The sequence below is a fragment of the Amblyomma americanum genome, chromosome 3, assembly GCF_052857255.1.
Source record: "Amblyomma americanum isolate KBUSLIRL-KWMA chromosome 3, ASM5285725v1, whole genome shotgun sequence".
NCBI lineage: Eukaryota > Metazoa > Arthropoda > Arachnida > Ixodida > Ixodidae > Amblyomma > Amblyomma americanum.
In genome coordinates this window covers 55,688,870-55,709,594 of record NC_135499.1, presented here as the reverse complement: position 1 = coordinate 55,709,594, position 20,725 = coordinate 55,688,870, and the positions used below count along the sequence as shown (strand labels likewise).

The 20,725-nt window shown below is 49.0% G+C and overlaps 1 protein-coding gene across 1 annotated transcript; it reads left to right on the top strand.

The window, feature by feature from the left end:
* The first annotated feature begins 11,557 nt into the window (after positions 1-11,557).
* LOC144122973 (uncharacterized) lies at positions 11,558-17,202 on the top strand. Its single transcript, XM_077655914.1, has 3 exons — positions 11,558-12,703; positions 14,144-14,342; positions 16,749-17,202. The coding sequence occupies exons 1-3, from the start codon at positions 11,558-11,560 to the stop codon at positions 16,913-16,915; spliced, it is 1,512 nt and encodes a 503-aa protein (XP_077512040.1). The 3' UTR covers positions 16,916-17,202.
* The last annotated feature ends 3,523 nt before the right edge of the window (positions 17,203-20,725 follow it).

Genomic DNA, 20,725 nt, shown 5'->3' with positions numbered 1-20,725 from the left:
CAAAAACACGCCGATGAAATCGTGCAAGGGCGAGCACATGCCTCAAAGTGGTCATGGCGATGTTGTGGTTAAAGAGTCCTGCTGCTGATCGCGAGGTGGCTTGAACAACATTTACCTCGGTGCCAGCATTTATATGCGAGAGTGACGCAAAAAGGCGTGCTGTATGGTGCCAGCGCAAAAATTTTGTAGGTTCCAAGCTGCGATCAAAATGAATCGCAAATAAAAGGCGTTTCTTATTGCCCGAATGCAGCTCCAAGATACTAAACCGTGAGCGGTATGAAAGCTCACAGCCCACCATAGCTCACATTCGTGCTGCTAACGTATGCGAAGTGCACGAGTTGGTGAAGTGTGCAAGCAGGCTTGGGTTCGACCGGCTCCACAAAATCCGTTGTTCACTCGGGTGCGCTCGTATGAGCTAGCAAACGAGCGGTACGTTTCATCGGCGCATTTCTCACAAGACTGCATTGATCTACGATCAAACTGCAAAGTTGCGAGTACAGCACAACATGGCTTAATCCTAATTACGTACCTGCGTAGCCAGGTTTTCCCATGGTTTCGTCGCCTTCGCGAACCAGGCGCAGTAGACGTGGCATTTCGTCTACCTGCGATTACTGTACTGTACATCTTGTTCGGAATATATAACTGCAGAAACTCGAAGTTATAATTAATTAGAAAAACTACACGAGTTAAAATTGCGATCTGCGACGACGCACGATACCAGAAAACTTGCATCGGGTTTTTATACAGTACGAGACAGAGCAAGCGCGGACGTATACCTTTTCGCCATTGCGTCGCAATATCCGTGCTGGTAACATTGTCTAACACAGCATGAGTGAACCATCCTGAACTGTTCCTGATGACGGCAGAATCAGGGGAGCCAGTGCTGCAGGCAGACTAGCACGGCGTATAGCGCGGTTTATCTGAGCGGGCATATGTCCAGCCTTTTGGACCAAACTTGGCACCGGCGTGCTACGGTTCCTTTGGATGCCACAGGTGGAGTATTTTTGATTGGGGTCGATTCTTTATCATTAAGTTTGTCTGTACACGCCTCCAAACAGGAGGGTTTGCTCCCCTGTGATTCATTTCGAGCTGACACGCGAAGAGGAGGTTTTACCCACTTAGAGTAAACGCAGTTATACCGGATGTTTCAGCGAACACTTTCAAAAATTCTTGAAAATAGCGGGTTTGAAATTGAACCAACATTTTCAAGAACAGTCTGACAGCCGCGGCGCTATTATATTACGCCATGTTCATTCTTTTGCTTCGCCGCTTGCTGTAAGGAAAATTATAGTGGGAGAAACTGAGCGCGCCATTTTTTAAGAGTGACGAAGCCAAACAATGCCCATGCCACGGAACAATAAAGAAGACTGTTCAAACTTGGCGCCGCAGTCATTGCCACATGTCATCAACGGACGCCGCGTTAGCAGCGAGTTTCCTGCGCGTCTATAGCTCTTAGTTACAATTTCGTGCTGAAAAAAACACCGGATTATCGCCAGCTAAAATGGCGTCTGTGTCGAGATGAAGCCTGATATAAGCGCTTAACAAATGCAGAGCGGTAGAGGAGTGGAGATGAGGACCAGACGAGAGGAGAGGCGCTTGCGCGCGCTTATAGGGGACACAACCTGGGCCAGAGGGCGCTGCGGACGCCAGTGAACTGCGCCCTCTCCGAGCGATTCCTCCTAATTGATCGGGCAGGACGACGAGCTTCGCCACTGACTTGTGTGCGTTGCCTGGCCCGCACGTGAAGCAACGGCTGCGTTCCAATACTCTAGACGTCTAACAAGACGTCTAGTGTGACGTCTAGGAAGCAGTCTACATGTCCATGTATTGGAACTTGTCTACTACTCACGCCGCCTCGCGGCATAATAATGTAACTAAAGCTTATGAACAGTTGTACGACTATTTTTCACAAAGTGAGCAATAATTAACGATAATTAAAAACGTGTTTTCAACAAGTTTACACATTTCTTCTGCAATGACTTTGCGCGTAAACCGGACTGGTGGATGTGCCTATCGGTCAGTCTACTTGTAGCAGACGGGGCCGCTCTCCGAAGACGACGCTAAAGAGATATGCGATTATTCTTTTATTATTGATGCTCAACTGTACATGCTCCTCGAACGTGCTCGTTCAGACGGTCCTGTAAACATAAGAAAGAATACGAAAGACTGTAATCAATATGCGCGAAATGCGATACGGCTAATATACACTGCAACAGGAAAACACATACGTGACATTAAACCTGCTGTCTGCCCTACGTGGCACTCGGAGACAGCGAGAGACCTAAATACAGCACCGATCTTTAATCCTGCAAAGACTAAAATCAATTCGCAACATGCCGGTGTATTTGTTCTGAGAGTGTAGAGATAAAAAAATGCACGCGAAAGAGTTGATGCAATAAATACAGCAACAGAAGAACACATTTCTTGCCAACGAGTTTCGCGCGCGCGCACTCGTTCTTTCTGGCTCCCGCTTCGGCGCCGTTGAGAGAGGAGCTTGCTTCGCGCGCGCTATGCTCTCTCCGCTCGTGCATGGACGCCGTTGTGAGAGAAGAGCGCGCCCGCTGGAGGGTTTTTCCGCACGCTTTGACACTGCTACGAAAATTTTGCGCGCGCTTTCGTGGTTTAGAGAGGGAGCAGCTCGTGTGCGCGGCGTCAAGCAAAGTCCAAAAGGGCGCTGCTTTCATCACGCCCTAGTTTTGTGCCCAGAGCGCATAACCACGTGGTGTACGAAGTGAAAACTGAAATTTAGCCTACCTTCCAACGAAGCCGCGGCACGAATGCGTTTCGCGTTTTTTTTCCTTCGTGTCTTCAAATATGATTATGATTATGATTATGGATTTTTATGGCGCAAGGGCATCTAAGGCCAAAGAGCGCCATGACACAAGGTATTTTTCTTTTTCTCAAGGTGGGGTCAAGGACCCGTTTTCCAAGCATTTCACCCTAAATAAGCCGAGCACCAGACCAGGGAAAAGCTTGTACCCATTGTATCACCGGTGGGTACCCGGCGGCACTGGGGATCGAACCCCGCACCTGCCGCGTGCGAGGCGGATGCTCAACCACTTGGCCACCGCTGCGGTCTCGTGTCTTCAAATAGTGCTAGCTCGGCTCGATCTGCTTGCTTCCGCCGTGCGTGCTGGTGACATGTTTCTGCTACCTTTTTCTTTTCCCTTTGCGCGGTGTTTCAATGGATTTGGCGCTATGCTGCTCACCCCAGTGTCACAGATCAAATCGCGCCGCGTTTAGATTTGTGCGAAATACGAAAGCGTATTTCGCAATATAGGTGCGCATTAATGAATCCCATTCTGTTGAGCTTTGAGAGTGTTAGCATGGGCGTGCGGCTGATGCGACCAATATGGTAACGCATTGCCGTTCCTACCGGTGTCGCGCTTGCTTAGCCGCTTCTGCCATGTGGTCGTCTTTACAGCATATGGCGTATTTACCATACGGATATCTGAAAATAATACCTGATATTGCGGAGCCCTTCAGAAACGGCTTTGCGCACAATCTACGTACAGAATTAGGACGTTAAACTCACAAACCGCTGGCACAACTCAGTTTTGATGCGCATCGACGGGGCACGTAACACTATTGCGCGGCCGCCCGAGGTCAAGCTCAGTGTTGTTGGCGTTACCGAAAAAAAGTAACTAAATACGTTACTGGTTACGTTAAAAAAAAGAGCGCGTTACCGCCCTACGTTACCTACAAAAAAGGTAGCGCGTAATCGTTACCGTTACCGAAAAAAAGTACCGTATGTTACTTTGCCGTTACTTCATGGCCATAAATGTTAAGTTTTCGTCACCTTAAGAAGTTACGATAACAATTTTATAAAGCTCACATTTCCCAAATAACAACTAGCGTAAACAACGGTTTTACGCGATATCCTGAGTTAACGAGAATACTTTGCACAAATGTGCAGGAGCTTAGCGATGTTATAGTAGCCTAAAGATGCCTGTAGAGTTACATGTGTTCGATTCTAACTGTGTATTACATGATGAAGCCATCTTATGAATGTGGCATTAAACAAAACGGCACTCCATCATCAATTCTAATTTCACAAAGAAAACATCGCTGAACTCTCAACAAATTTATAGTAATTCTGAGAAATGTGATGTTCCAAAATGATCGGCATGCTTCTACTCTGTAGAAAGTTGTGTGTGTGTGAGTGGTTTGGGAAGGGGAGGTAGGTGAAGGCAAGTGTGTGAATGCGTGTTCGTGCAGGTGTTTTGTGCTTTATGGCTATTCCGTCTTTTTTTAGTAGGGTGCGTTGTCAAGGGCAGCTGTTTTCTGGCATGCATGCGAACCCCAACACGGGTTGTCGGGAGCACCCGTGCATTTTGTTTATTTACATCAATTTAGGTGCTCTGCGCTTTTTTTTCTAAAAAATGGGGCGGAGTGGGTCACAACTGGAGCAAAAAGTAACTAGTAACGTGGCACCTCCCGTTACCGAAAAATGTTAACGTAAGTACGTTACCCGTTACAGTTCCGAATTGGTAACGACTACGTTACTAGTTTACCGAAAAAAGTAATGCGTCACCGGTAACGCCGTTACTTGTAACGCGTTACGGACAACAATGGTCTAGCTACAGTGTAATTTGCAGAGCCACACTGCTACTCGTGTGTACGACAGAGACACAAGGTTAGTTCACATGTGGAATCGTGTCTGCCATCTTCGCCTTCGCAGTTGTATGCGCTGCCACTTTGCATGGTGTCGGCCGAGCAAGTGCACATATATTAAGTGCCCGCCAGCGCTCTCTCCCGTTGCCGCCGGTGATGGATAAGTAGTACAATTTTTAATCAATACTGCAGCGCGCGATAATGCACCGGTACTTCGCATTGAACGATTCCTGTCACCTGGGTAATTTCTGTTGACAGCACACACGTCAGTAAGCAAATGCGTCATTCCATAGAAGCCCACAAGTCAAGCAAGACGCTTCCCCACCTTTATGCAACCACTTCGATCACCGCGTAAAAACTGCCCAGCGATGGACATAAACGGCGCACTGTGCAGCCGTCAGGCTGTGCTCCCATCCGCCACGCCCGCGAGGAGACGGACACGAGGAGCACGCGGAGGGAGAAAGCGCGCGCAGCACGAGAACACGGCCAGTCAGAGCGCCCCGGCGCCGTCGTGCCCTATCGACGCTTCAGAATTCCGCCGCTACGGGAGGAGCACGGCGCTGTCGTCGCGTGGCAAACTTTAGGTTGGGGTCCCTCGCGGCGGCGCAGCTGGTGCGGGGGTCGGCGGCTAGCGCTAGAGCATGGTCACATGACTCGTTTGGCGCTGCAGCAGCACTTGCTTCGCACATGCTTTCCGCTCGCTTCAGGCACTCCTTGGGCAGCCGTTAGACATGCGTACATGTAGAGAGCATCATGTTTCATGACTACGCGATCTAATTGAAAACACGTGTAAAACGCAGCTCTACATCATGAAATTATATTACTCAGATGAGTGCTAGGCGAACATGCAGAAGTGCGCAGTGAAAACAGGGCAGCGACTGGTTGCAATGCTGCCAAGAGAGAACACTGAAAACTGATTCGTTAAGCCAAGGCACCCGCCGCGGTGGCTCAGTAGTTAGGGCGCTCGGCTACTGATCCGGAGTTCCCGGGTTCGAACCCGACCGCGGCGGATGCGTTTTTATGGAGGCAAAACGCTAAGACGCCCGTGTGCTGTGCGATGTCAGTGCACGTTAAAGTTCCCCAAGTGTCGAAATTATTCCGCAGCCCTTCGCTACGGCACCTCTTTCTTCCTTCCTTCTTTCACTCCCTCGTTTATCCCTTCCCTTACGGCGCGATTCAGGTGTCCAATGATATATGAGACAGATACTGCGCCATTTCCTTTCCACAAAAACCTATTATTATTATTATTATTATTATTATTATTATTATTATTATTATTAAACCAAGGCCACTTCACGCGTTCGCAGAGTACACAGACGGCGGCGGCGAGCAGCCGCTCTGCCTCGTCTTGCAATGAGTTGCCGCCGTCGATAAACGTTGCTGCACTGGCTCCCCGTCTACTGAAGGAGCCCGATGAAAGACGGGCGCCTGAACAATTCAGAGGGTCGTTTGTTGGTTGTGGCGGTGGGAGGGGTCAGAGAGGGCGACGAAGTGGCGGCATTGGAGATGGAAGCAATCATGATCGGGAGCTTCAGGGGGCAGCGATCGGGACTGCGATGCTGCCAGAATAGAACACTGAAAAGAACGGTTGGAAAACAACTGTGGCTTCTCTCTAAAAACCTCGCCAAAAGTAGATACGACTTTCAAAACAAGTCTATAGTCCAAGGTGTTTCTTGTTTGTCAAATTAATTTACCGATCACAAAACAGTGTTTGTACTGTTAAAACCTCAGCATTGTCAACCACAGCTGGACACGGAAAAATACCACGGTGGTGGTGGTGAAAGACTTTTATTGCCTCGAAAAGAGTACGTGCGTGCAGGGAGGCACGACTGGACCGACTCTTAACAGGCCGGCCCTTACAAACATTAGGTGGGGTCCCTAGTACGTGACCCCAGTGGCGTCGACCGCTGACGGGGCGCGCTCAACCAGGGCCTTTTGGGACTGTAGGTCAGAGAAGCTGAGCAGGGTCGCCTGCCAGTCCTCGCGGGTGAGGGAGATAGTAGGGTTGGAGGGGCAGGCCCACACCATGTGGTAGATGTCCGAAGACTTCTCCGCACAGTGCGGACAGCTGCCCGAGAAAGAAGGGTGGTAGTGTTTGAGGGCTGCCGGCCCCAGCACAGTATTTGTACAAAGGCGGAGCAGAAGCTGCTCCTCTGCCTTTGGGAGACCTTTACACGGGCGGGGATAAAGGCTGTGGCCAGATTGATAGATTAAAACACTGTCTTTGAAAGAGTAAGCCGGTGTGAATTCGAGTTAACCCGGAGTAAATTTCTCGTTTCTGATCGTCGGGGTCCGAGGTGAATGCCCGGTGAGAGAGCGCGCGAGTGGCGGCATCAGCGCCCCATTTCCCTCAAGGCCCACGTGAGCAGGAGCCCAAACGATATTCCGGTGAGCTGGGTCTCCGGGGTCTTGGGACATTGTAGATATGTTATAAGATGCTGATATAAAGCGCTCGCCAAAACTTGCCAACAGACTTCTTCATAGCCTGACAGGGTTTCACAGGGGTGCAAACTGCTATCCTACATATAACACATTTGCATCATCATCAGCAGCCTGACTACACCCACTGCAGAGCATAGGTCTCTCCAATTAACCCTGTCCTTTGCCAGCGGCGTCCACCCTATGCCATTTACAACCAGGAGTGAATTTTCATCGCATTTGCAATCAGGAATAAATCGTCATTTTTTTCGTTCCTAAGACTGACATGACATCTTGTTTGTGCCTTCAAACTCTCCATCGACCCTCACCCCCAGACTCTGTTAATTTAAAAGTTAATTAATGTGTTGCAAATAATTAACTACCTATAATTAGTCTGATCTTTATAATGACTGACGTCTGCCGCGGCAGATCTATTTCGAACTCCCTATCTTTCAGAGTTTTTGGAAGCGTTCCCTGAAAGACCCGATAAAAAATCGGACCAACTAGCCAAGTAGAAATGGTGCGCATATGCAGACTGTGATGACCCATCTGCAATTCTAACCGCGAACCAGAGGTTGGCCATACTGGGCCTCCACACACTCTGAACCTGCAAAGGACATGCGCATTGTTGCTTCTTACCATACTCGAAACATCATGGGTCACAACATTAGCGAGCTGCGTGCTGCCGAATATGAAAGTTGAATTAGCTAGCCCAAATTATCAAAGCTATCTAAACGGCATTCATGATTTTAACCATATTGTCGACTTTAAATGTAATATTTTGTTGCGAATGCTCTATGTTCTAGGCTAAGCGACATCGGCACCGCTGTCCTAGCGCATCGAAACCTACGACACCCGCGTTCAGTTATTCACTGCTGAAAATGATGCCGATTCAGGTGGCTGAGTATGCAATTCACGCATTGCACCGCGACGAAAGCAGAGGAAATATCGATTGCTTCGCCGTCGCCACAGGTCATTAACCGTGCACGGCCAGCCTATTGCTGAATGTAATCTCATTCAAATGTTGGGTTTCTGGGTACAAAGTGACGGACGCCTTACTCATACTATCACCACACTTCGTACCGACCCCCTAATATGGCTAGAATGATCCGATGTATAGCTCGCCAGCTCAAAGGAATGAGCGAGCAAGATATCCTCCGATTGATAAACGCTGTGGCACTTATCCGCATTCAGCAGGCTTCCCTTATCACACCCTGAATCGTAGAGGTCATGAAAAAATTGATGTCCTTATGAGATTAGATCACAAGACAGCTCTTGGTACCCCTCCATGCACCTACACCAGCCCCCTACTAGCTTTAGGCACCCATGACTCTATTGCCGAGGTTCAGAGGCAATCCTGATATCTCAACGAACACGACCACTCACCACATGAGCTGGTAGAGCAATCCTACACCACATCGGCGATACTCAAGCACTTATCACTATATCTCTGACGGGTATTCTTCCGCTCCCCGTTCGCTAACACCTGCATATCGCTCCACTTCCCCGCTATATGCACCCCGAACATCATTCGACCCAACTTCAGGCCTACCTACGTTACCTTCGCCGCCAATTAGGTCAAGATCCCACTGCCATCTCTGTGGACGCAGCATCGAACACCTCCCAAGAAATTAGCTATGACGGCTGTTGACCACCAGCTAACGCCGCACGTGGCCTCCTCATTCGAATCCTTTAGTTCGGCGGCGGCAGAGATTTTGGCCGTAGCCCTTGCCATCAAGGCGCGTGAGGAACAATACCGCGATCCCCACCACTGACTCCCAAGCCGCTTGATGCGCCTTCACCACCGGCGTAGTACCTGTACTCCGTTTCATACATCAAGTGCAACGCTGTCAAAGCTAGCGCTCTTTTTCGCGCTGCCTGCATCCGCGACAAAAAAGTAGTGCGCTCCTTGTGGCGAGCGAAATACATTAAAGCTATGCCTGCAGGCTTACTACATGACACATTTGTCATCAGCTTGATTAAATGCACTCTTACTGCTGACGACAAGCCGTCGCTTTCTCGTGCCTTAGACCACTCGGCGACAGAACAAGCGTGGAGTAACACGGCTCCATTTATTTTCCGGACACTTTGGTACCTTTCACAGCGTTGCGCCTGATGTGTGAAATGGAGCATAAGCTTGCGCTGCGTATCTTGGGGCCAGCCCTTCACAACGACCACGTTCTCACCTGGGGACCGTACCCATATCACATGGACATGCACTAACAAACCACACAGGCGGCCCTCCTGCACATCGCCAGGGGGCCAGCCAAAGCCATGGGGGTCCTGGACTTAGGACCCCGCCCGCCCAGCTCCAATCACCCCTCCTTAGAAATAATCACTCACTCACTTAAGAGCAGCACCATACCATCACATGGGTTTCAGGACACGACGGCCTGACTGGAAACGAAGTAGCCGATGCCATAGATCGCGGGCATGCCAGCCGGGCAGCTTACAGTGAACGGGAACAATCCATTCCGGTCTTACAGACGTACAATGTAATCCTGGAGTGATCCCACCAACGCTACTCCACATCTCACTCAAAACTCATCAGGAAGCAGTAGGTTCGCTGGAGAGAATAATAAACCATACCATTTGCAAACCTTCTTATTTTACACGAAACTCAACCCACAGTACCGGGACGCCTGCCCTTGAGACGGGGATAGACTAACCCTTTATCACATAAAATGGGGCTGCCAGCACATAACGGCCGTCTCACATGCCAAGGTAGCAAGGTAGCAGTGGGAGACAGCGCTCTCTAGCGACCACATGGAAAACTTATGCAGAGTGATAGAGGAGGAGGAGGAGGCTATCGCGACAGCAGCCGCAGGGACACTTGATTAGGTGCTCTACCCACCAATCTCGCAAAGACCTCTACTGACCAATAAAAGGTTTTCATTCAATCGTCAGTATGCACTCGGTGAGGTCTCGTGGTTATGGTGGGCCTAGTCTATATGTAACTTGGCATGTGGAATGCGAGAAGGCGAGGGAGATGTCGGCCTTTCTGCTAAGGGGAGGGTTCAACAAAATATTTCACTTCATTTCATTTATTACACACACTGAAGTACGTGAGGGGGCCTTGATCGAAGCGTGGCCTCGTGGTGGAGTATTCGCCTCGCATACGGGGGGTGCTCGGTTCGATCCCTATTGCCCCCGGCCACCCACCGGTTTCCTAATGGGTACAACATTTCCCCCGGCCTGGTGCTCGGTTCTTCTGGGGTGACATGCTTGGGAAAAGGGTCCTGGACCTAACCGTTTCGTTGACGGGTCAGCTAGTGATTCGTTCCGCCGTCAAGCAACCCTAAATACGCCTCATGCCGTAAAAGCCCACCGCTTCGAGGCTTGGGCGTTCGCCTCGACTGCGGGAGGTGGTTGGTTCGAAGCCCACCGCGGCAATCCAGCGGTAAAAATTGGCACAAGCCTCCCCCGGCCAGCAGCCCGGCTTCCACAGGAGTGTGCGCTTCGAAGCGGCTCCGCAAACCCCGCTGCGTCCTTATGGGGGCGAAACCAGTTTCGAACACCATCAGCCTGCAGAGGTGGTTCGTGGTTCCATGGAGAGTCGAGAGGTTCAGCGAGTTTCGAGAGTTCGATGAAGTTTAAGATAGTTCGCTCTACGAGAGTTCAGCAGATGAAAACGAGTCTCAGTCTTCAAAGAGAGCTTGGCACTGCGCCAACGAAAAAAAAATGGCGGTGGTTTAGCTCTGGTTAAACCTGGAGGACGCGATAGCTATAGTGGCCTAGTGGAACTTCGTCACGTGACCAACCACGGAACCGCGCCGCCGGCAGCTGCTCCGCACCACGTGACCAACCACGTGACAGCGTGGCGGCGCAGCCACAGCGGGGCAGCGCCGCCACGCTGAAGGCTTGGAATGCTACCATAATGTAGCTATCACTAAAATAATGGTCACAAGTGGGCCTTTACCACACGAGGCAGATTTAGGGCGGTTTAACAGCGGACAAAATCACTGACCTGCCAACACAACACTTTGGTCGAATACACTTTTCGCAAGCATTTCACTCCAGAAAAGCCGAGCAGCAGGCCGGGGGAATCTTGTACTCATTACGACACCAATGGGTACTCGATGGCAGTAGCGATCGCACCCAGAATGAAAGGAGAATGTCCTGCCACAAGGCTATCGCTTCCGCAGAAAAAAATGGCGGTGGTTAAGCTCTCGATAAACCTGGAGTGACGCGATAGCTACAGCATGGCTGAGTAGAACTTTATCACGTGACCAACCACGTGATCAGCCACGGCGCCGCGCCGCCGGCAGCTGCTCCGCTCCACGTGACCAACCATGTGACAGCGTGGCGGCGCAGCCACAGGTTGGCGGCGCCGCCACGCTGAAGGCTCGAAATGCTACCGTAATGTAGGTATCACTACAAAAAAACCGATGAAGTACATGAAGTATTACATTTTATTAGCCTCTGCGGTCGCCAGAGCCTTTACTTTCCTTCACCACCCTTTTCAGGCTCAGCTCACTCGCGCGTGCAACGCAGAATAGAAGAAAGAGAAGTTGCATCCACCATTATGGAGCCGTGTTCACCACAATCATGGTACGCACCGCAGCACGGCACTTTTGGATCAAGACCGCAAGCTCACTGGTTGCCCTTGGTTTCCAAGGAACCAGCGCGTCCGGGCATACTCAAGTCCAGAAAATCCCTGGCATACAATGGTAAACAACAGCCTCCCAAGACCTTGCGCTTCAGTGTAGACCCATGGCCTGCAACGCCGACCACTCAGGAAGTGACTGGTGCTGTGGGGACAGAAGCGCCCTCGACTACGCATTCACCCACCTTGACCTCAGAGGAAGAACGACCGCCAAGCAGCAGTGAGGCGCCCCTGTCACCATTGCAAAGCTCTGAGCATTCGGAGGCGTTGAGCGTCGCCACTGACGAGCAGACCGAGGTTGGTAACAGCAGTGAGCCGTCGCACTCCAAGAGCAACACCAGTGCGTACTCTGAGGCCAACTCTGCCAAGTTGCCGTCAGCAGCGGGCGAAAGCGCTGCCTCTGCGATCAGTGGCAGCGAAGGCGATACCGGCCCCAAGCAGATCAGCTTAGCTGACAGAAGCGCTTCTCACGACAACCGCAAAAAGCGCGTGATGCGCTGGTTTCAGCAGGAGGTGAAGCACCGCTGTCCGAGCCACGACTCTGCCGGCGACAGTGATGGCGGCAGCGTGACCTCCCCGTTTGCATTCGGTCCACCTCTCAGCGGAGCAAGGAGCTACGCTCCTCAGGAAGACGAGGCGCTGAATTCCACATACCCGCGATGCGCCTCGATGGCTATCTTGGCCGGCCTGCTTCTGTTCCTGGTCGTGGCAGCGACGACGACGCTTCATCAGAGCCTGTCTGGATCCGACCGCGACACCGCAGCCGACCGGGACAACACTCTGGCACCAATGGGGATTGCCGAAGAGAACGCCGGCTGGGACCCACCTCGTGTGTACAATGGCGTCGATGGCGGCGAAGGACCCAAGATCGCCGTCCGCAGTCGCCCTCGCGAGGATTCGAAGAAAGACGAGCCCGCCGATAAAGCGGAGGATACTGCGCATCGTGGGCTGTCGACCGATGTCGCCTCAACGACTGGCGACCTGGGGGAAGGACACAAGCTTGCAGACGTGCAAGAAATCACCGGCTCATGGAGCGATGCCTCATTGCTTGCTTCAGGACCGAAAGTGAGTTTTTATGTTTAAGTACTGCTCGCGAAACTCTAGACACATTACATGTAGAGGTCATGATTGATGCATGTGTAATCACTAGGCTAATGAAATATAAATTTAAATCGGGTTCCGGAGTGCGTATTGAGCTTTAGAGAGGAAAATGTCAGCGACAGCGTCAATAGACTCGAGCAAGACAGCTTGTAAAGCGCAAAGTGATACTATCATTGCTGAAGTCAAAAGGAGTAAATGGATTCCGGCGGAACCCGTAATACGGAGGTAACCTTTGTTTGCCAGTGGAGGTATCCTTACTGCTGCCGATGATTAGAAATCACACCAACGCATAATGAGCGGTATCGCTTAAGTCACCGTTCCTACACGAAGATATGGCTTGCACTCTGCTGTCGCTGCAGGATGGTACGCGGGATCACACGGCTCCGATTTCACCCCGTATAAGAAATTGAGGAGTGGGGATGCATTTGGTACTTTGTTAGCCCTACTGTCAATAGGTTAAAACGGAATATGCTTCCATTAATGAGACAAGTAAAAAATTCACATTTAGGCTTGAATATGTTAATGCTAGTTTTGTAGCGATAGCTACACTACGGTAGCATTTAGAGCCTTCAGCATGGCGGCGCGCCACCCTGTGGCTGCGCCGCCACGCTGTCACGTGGTTTGTCACGTGGTGCGTTGCAGCTGCCGGCGGCGCGGTGCCGTGGCTGATCACGTGGTTCGTCACGTGGGTGTTCACGTGACCAAGTTCCACCCAGCCAGCGGTAGCTATCGCGTCACTCCAGGTTTAACCAGAGCTAAACCACCACCATTTTTTTTAATTCAGTTTCAGAAATTCATGTTTATATCTCTGTGGTCGGTGAAATCTCAATCCACATTGATGTTCTGAGATGTTTTATTGAGTAGAATGCAAGAACGGTAGCTTGCGTTACAAATGCAGATCTCAGATTTAAGGCACCGTAATTCTCAGCGGTGCTTTAAAGTGACAGGCTGAGTCATGCCATTTCATACAGAATGTTTGGCACCTTTTCCTGTGACTGGAGCACTGCGCAGAATAGTAAGTTATTGTGCTTAGTTTGCGCTTGAAGATCAACTTGCGCGACGAAGTTTCTGGTTGTGGCGTGAGACGCATTTCGCAGTATTTCGCAGTGAACGCTTTGTCCAACAGCATTCTTTAACACTGAAATTACATAGCCATGCATGCTTACTGTGCGTACCTCTTGTGTTGAAGTAGAACTGTCATGAAGATAATTAACACGCACTGCTTATAGACTAAATGTTTGTGACTTTAGTTTTGTTCTAGTTTAAGACGATTTAACCATGCAGACATAAACGCCGGTATTAGCTGCGGCAGGAGATGTTGAATTTGCTCGCAAACACCAACAAAAGATGTTCTAGATATCTGCTACGCGATAAAATGTTGTTTTCATTACTTGACTTCGACAGGCCTGGAAGCGTGGTCAAACATCCCCAGTGAGTCTGTCACCTACAGCGATGATGAAGCGGAGTCAAAGTCGGAGGTCCTCCGCAGCCGTTAAGGTCGCCATCTTCACACCAAGTGTCGGTCTCCGCGAAGCCTCGAAGACCAGCGAAATCTTGTTAGGCAATGCTTCCACTGAGCAGACGTTTCGGCAGGCTCCAGCAGGTATGTTACCTAAAGAGGGCACGATACTGCACGCTGCACCATGCTCAACCCGCTGCTCACGTTACGACCTTGATTTTGCTCCCCCCTTAAGTAATGCCTTCGGGCCCTTAAGGGAAAAAATAAATGAAATAAAATTAATTTTGTCACTATAAAAATCAGTGATTGCAGCTTAGATTCGACGTGGACTATACTGAATAAATGCACGAGTTGCTAATTCGTGCATCTGCGCCTGGCAAATGCAGGTCAATGTCTTGAACTGCCTGCACTTGCTTGTATGTAGCGCTTTTTGAAATCGCATCAGTGGGGTCTATTACAGACATAAATATGCTGGGAAGAAACGGAAGAGTAGGAGTTGAGGATTTCGTACTGCAAAGCAAAATGAAGCCTCTATTCCTTGAATCTCATGCAACAGGATAAAACTCTCGCCATGAATCAATATCTCGAAAAGTTTCTTTTTGGCCGTTTCTGCACTGCTGGTACCTACTCTTGTCAGTATAGACACCCATTCTCGAGCATTGATATTGGTTGCATAGCTTGCGTTATAGCTACTAGAAAATGAATGACATGAGAGTTATAAGGCTGACTTAGCTGATGTACAGCATCTCTGCTACACAACCAAACTGTCCAAAAGTGCACTCAGAACGTATCGTTGCATGCTGGTGACGGAAATTGCTGAAGGTGGCTCTCTTTTTACCACAAAAATATTGGATGGTTGAAACTTTGACACGTTGGAAACACACATGCATGATTATGCAAACAGTACGTCACAAACTGCAGCAAAATTTGCATACAAATTTCTGTAGGTACACTTTCTGTTGTAGAATAATACAGTAGCAAGTGGTTCCAAAGTCGCTGTTCACGTATATTGAATGAGATTTGGTAGCATCTGATGTACATCTAATAAGAACTAAAGATTCACGAAAATAATTTCAGCCCAGGTTATCAGTTTATGGCTCTTTGAAAACAATGTGAAAGAGAGGAGGAGTAGATTCCAGGATTGCGTTGACAGCCACTACTGCAAGACACGAGCGCACCGACAAGGTCTAGCTACTCGGCCATATCGCGTCGTTAAACCGCATAATATTCAGGCTTATTGGCCCTGTGTAATTGATATGACTGCTTCCGTTCAAGACATTTGATTCAACTTCGCAAGTGCTTTTCACCTTCCCAGCGTCCATCCTCCTGAGCTTCATCGTATGACTAGCACATTAGTCTCATGTATACGCACAACTTGCATTGCCGTACGTTCCGTTAGATGGCGCACTGTACGATCGCGCTTTAGAGTTGCCAGAGCTGCGTGCGGGTCCGCCATATTGCTCTCACAAGCATGCAAGTTATGAGGAAAAGCTGCAACTGCTGCATGCAGGATGCGTGCTTGGTGTAGTGATTGCAGCGGGTGCAACCTCAGACCACCTATTTTCGGGTGCCCAAAGTGCTTATTAACACAGCTTGTTAGTAATTCGTTGGCTGCACCAAGGCCTACCTAAATGACTTACGAACAAAATACTCCCCACGGGGATGGGTGCACCATCTTTTTTAAGTGCCACAGGTTTCATATGCGCTTTATTTTTAGTGATTAGTGTAACCTTTTTTTTTTGTAAAATTACGTGTTTTTCATATAAGCACGAGAAGAGCAGGTCAATCAATAAACTTTAAGCAGCAGTCTAGTGCTGAACGATGCGGGCGTGTTGACATTTCAGTAATGATTGGATGCTTTTGAATCACGTGATCGCTTTTGGCCAGTAGAGGCGTGAGCGGTGAAAGGAAAGTAAACGCAAAAATCTCCTCCCTATGTAGGAACTCTACCGTGCTTAAGGTGCTTACATGCCAGCAGCATTGAGACAACCTGGTCATGCTCACAGTGACTTCAAAAACAGATCAGAGGTCATTTAACTAAGTAGCACGACATTTGTAGTGTTGACAATGTACCCACCTAGCTTTTCCTACGGTGCCTGTTTCCTGTTGTGCCTCATGGCGCACTCGTTTGCTGTAATGAGCTCTTGGTTCGTCGGGGGCCGTGCTGAAGGAATAATCTTGTCCCCTCTGTCGACACTGTGTTTCTTTCCGATCGGGTATTCTGCGCAGCCGTGCGGCGTGGTGCACAGCTGGCAAAGATCAGCAAGGTGGCTCTCTATTCGGACGAAATGCGGTGACTTCGCCTGAAGCGCTATCGAATGCAAAGCTTTAGTCGACGCTTGAGCCTGTGGCGGGAATTCAATAACCAACAACTAAGTACCTCTGCTTGATACCTGTTGCCGCTTTCGAAATGGTTGCAGAGCCGAACATTGCATGCATGGATCACTCTTATAATTCTCAACAGCAGTTTCGACCAAAGCTAAGGCGCTTTAAAATATTTAAAGCCAGCCTTTGAGTGGTCTCCAAATGGCGCTCTGTTCTCTTCCACAGGACCATTTCTGAGAAATATTCATTCTGCGGGGACAAGAACTGGAGCAAGGCGTAAAGGCTCAGTGTTTTGGGACAGCACGTCGTCGCTCATCGTCGCGGAAACTGTGCTCCCAGGCACCACAAAAGAAAGGCTACTCAGGTTCCAGCGACTGAGCGGCATTCCGTGAGATTCTCAAGATCCGAAGCTTGTCGTCAGGCGCATTTTTTTCATATAAACAGGATGTGTGGGCAAGCGGTAGATGAGATGGCCGGCGCTTGTGCGCTTGTGACTGCGCCAAAATACGTGACTTCACGAAGCTTTCGACTACACTGAACTCATTTTTTTTTATAGAGAGCCTAAAGGTCGCGATGTCAAAGCGGCTTTTGATAACTGCTAGACCCCTTGGAAACAAGGAGTTGTAACTGATATGCAGAGACACAGTGCGATGTGCCTTCTATTGTGCTTAAATAAACTACGAGGAGCCAGCTGTTCATATCTGTGCTAGAAAGTCGGTTTATTAAAGCAGTTAGCCTTGATGCAAGCAGTACTTATGTTCGTGTGACAGTATTTCGAAACTTTTGTCTCTGGTATCTTCTTAGATCATGTATTTCAAAAAAAATATGCGATATCGCTCATTACCATGAATATACGGTAATGAAAACGATGTGCTAGACGAACACGATAAAGTCGGAATGTCCTTATTGACTACGCTACAGATTCCATTCCAGAGTGCTCGGCTCGGCTTAATGATGGGGCCAACAACCATTCAGCCGTGAGCGGTAATTTTTTTCTAAGGTAATGTGCCGGTCCTACCGAGACGTCAGTTAAGTGGAGTTCCCTTGAGTCAAAACGACCCCGCAACTGCCTGTTATGCCCTACATCCTCATAGCTCTTATAGAAGCTGTCTGTAAAGGCGATTTGGATTAAGAAGCCTCTCAGTTTTTGTCAAGCGGTAACGCAACCCAATGTAAGATCGTAATTTATTTACACATGTTTAATTCTGAGCATCAAATAGAAATGAAAACGTAGCACAAGAAAGGCGACACGAAGTGTCTTTTGCAGCGTTCAAAACGCAGTAATTCTAGCCTCCATAGACCCGCCGCGGTGGCTCCGGAGTTCCCAGGTTCGAACCCGACCGCGGCGGCTGCGTTTCGATGGAGGCGAAACGCTAAGCCGCCCGTGTGCTGTGCGATGTCTGTGCATGCTAAAGATCCCCAGGTGGTCGAAATTATTCCGGAGCCCTCCACTACGGCCCCTCCTTATGTCAGTGCACGTTAAAGATCCCCAGGCGGTCGAAATTATTCCGGAGCCCTCCACTACGGACCTATTTCTTCCTCTCTTCTTTCACTCCCTCCTTTATCCCTTCCCTTACGGCGCGGTTCAGGTGTCCAACGATATATGAGACAGATACTGCACCATTTCCTTTCCACCAAAAACCAATTATTATTACTATTATTTCTTCTTTCACTCCCTCCTTTATCCCTTCCTTTACGGCGTGGTTCAGGTGTCCGCCGATATGTGAGACAGAGACTGCGCCATTTCCTTTTCCTCAAAACCAATTTTCAATTCTAGCCACCATAGCAGTGCCCCACAATACCCCCACAAAAACCAAATGGTGCGATTATATGTTCTCATGCGCCTCCTGTTCCACTTTTCCGCGTGGAAACGTCTCCACGTTTGACCAAACCAATAAAGCAAAGAGAATTTTTAGTTTGAAAGCCGAAACTGCTTAAGATTTTGATAGGTGCCGTAGCATGGTTCATATCACAGAAAGCCACCTCCCGTGAGAGAAGATAAGGTGGAGATGCTGAACACACATAGATACAAAAAATAACGCTAAACACGAATAAAATTTACAAATTTGCTTACCGGATTAACGTCTGGGAAGTCGGGAAAGAGCATTGCACAGGAAAGCAGCGGCTGCGGCTATCAGCATCGGCATTATCCTGCAGCCTATCTTTAACGCACGTCAATGAGTGCTCCCGCTACGTCAGGATCTAAAACTTTGTTTCCTTTCATTATCGTACAGGAGAGTCAAATGAATAAAACACAAGCAAATATTAAACTCAAGAAGGATTTCTCAAATCCGCCCGTAAACAGCACTGCGACTCTATAGTCGGATACAACGCAAGTCTGCAGTGAAGCTACGTCCACATTTAGGACCGGTGCACAGAATTCCTCCACGAAAAAAAAGTAGTCCGTTGTTAAAACATCTTTTGTCACCTAAAAAACAAGCTAATCACGAGGAAAAATATGCCGCCACCGTGCGGAAGACGTTGAAGTAACGAGCGTTATCTGTTTGGTAACGCAATCTATCGTTCATGAAATGTATTACGACGTTATTAGGCTGCTTTTGCATACCTCACGGCGAGCGGCCCCTACCGCCTTGACGTTGGGTATTTTTGAAGAGTTTGGGTCGAAAAAGTTTTGCGACTCTTTGGAGGGCCATTTTTCCTTACCGTAAGCGGTAGGTGCCCGGTCGCCATAAGGTACGAAATTTAGCTGCCGAGCGCTGACGTCACGGCCGCCGTGTTAAGCCTAACCATAACTAAATATTAGCCTAATTAGGCGACATTGGTGTCTAGCATGTTCCCCTCATCGAGCCCGTTACGAATATGCCATTAGTTAGAGCATGACGTCATCTAGTAATTATAGGCATTTAAATTTAAGCCTAGCCATAACTAATTGTTAACTTCATTGGTTAACAATGTTGTTTAACATGTTCTACTCATGCAGAAGATTCCAAATATCTAATTCGTTTCAAGATGACCTCAATAATTAGTGAGTTATAAGGAACTAAATAGTCACGTGACTAGTTGATTATGACGTCACAAAATCAGTGACCTCACCAATAAATCACAATTAGACATACTAATGACGTTACCAATCAATCACCATTTGGATTGCTATATAAATTTACTATGGTGGCCACCATCTTGAATTCCTCGGACCGAAAATTTCACGCCGAAGGGAGGTGGTATACCAGACCCAAAAAAATCGAGAAACGTGATGAATAAGAGCTAACGCTCTTAAAACTTATAAGCTCTAGAACTTTTATATCTGGCTTGTTTAATAAAGTCAAACATTAAAAAGACGATTTCGTTTACTTTTGTGACTGGCTAGCGGAGTAATACAGTACGCCGCGGACCGTGGCCCAGTGGTAACAACTGCTGTTTTTTAAAGTTGTATTTTACTTTAGCAGTAAGCTGATTCCTATTCTTCAGCCGCGCCCTGCGCGGCAGCGTTTCGACGGATGCTCTATCTGCTGAAACCTGACAAAGCGTTAGGGACTTCAGTTCGCGACCCCGAACTGCTCCTCGTCCAAGTCCCGCGCTTCCAAAGCTTGGCTGGCGCTCAGAAAGCGTAATGTGAGAGGGGAAAGAACTACTGCGAGGGCAGTGCCAGCGTTTCCTCCTCTCTCGGATTTGTTTCTCGTGCTCCATTACTTTCCTATCCTTATACTGGCGTCATAGCCGGGCAGAACGGCGCTGGAAAGACACCCCCATGTCGCTTTCGTAGCTCAGGTTTTGGCGAGTTTGGTCTTTTGCTCAGCGGCGAACGTTTCTCTGTCCACGCGAAGGCGTTCGAGAAAGTCATCCGAGTGCGGCAACACTAGATCCGTATTCCGTTCCTCTCCTAGCCCCAGTTCAGCAACTGCGCCCTATTCAGAAGACTCACTATAGCCGGCACTGCTGTCGATGCTCTTTGCCTCCTTGCTAGAAGTGAGTAAGTCCTGGGTTGGCTCGCCATTATGGGCATGCTCTTGGCTTAAATTTTCAGTCCTGCCCTCTTCACCTCTGCGCTCTGTTTGCGCGGCGAGTTCTCGAGCCTTCGATATGATGAGGACCTGCGCAGCGTTACCTCCAATACTAAGGCCCTTTTCTCTGAGCAGCATATGCAAGCGATTAGAGAAAATATAGGGATACTGCAAGGGCACGTTTTAGAGAAGGCTGCCTCGGTCAGAAGCGCCCCGAACGGGCTTTTGATCTCGGCAATG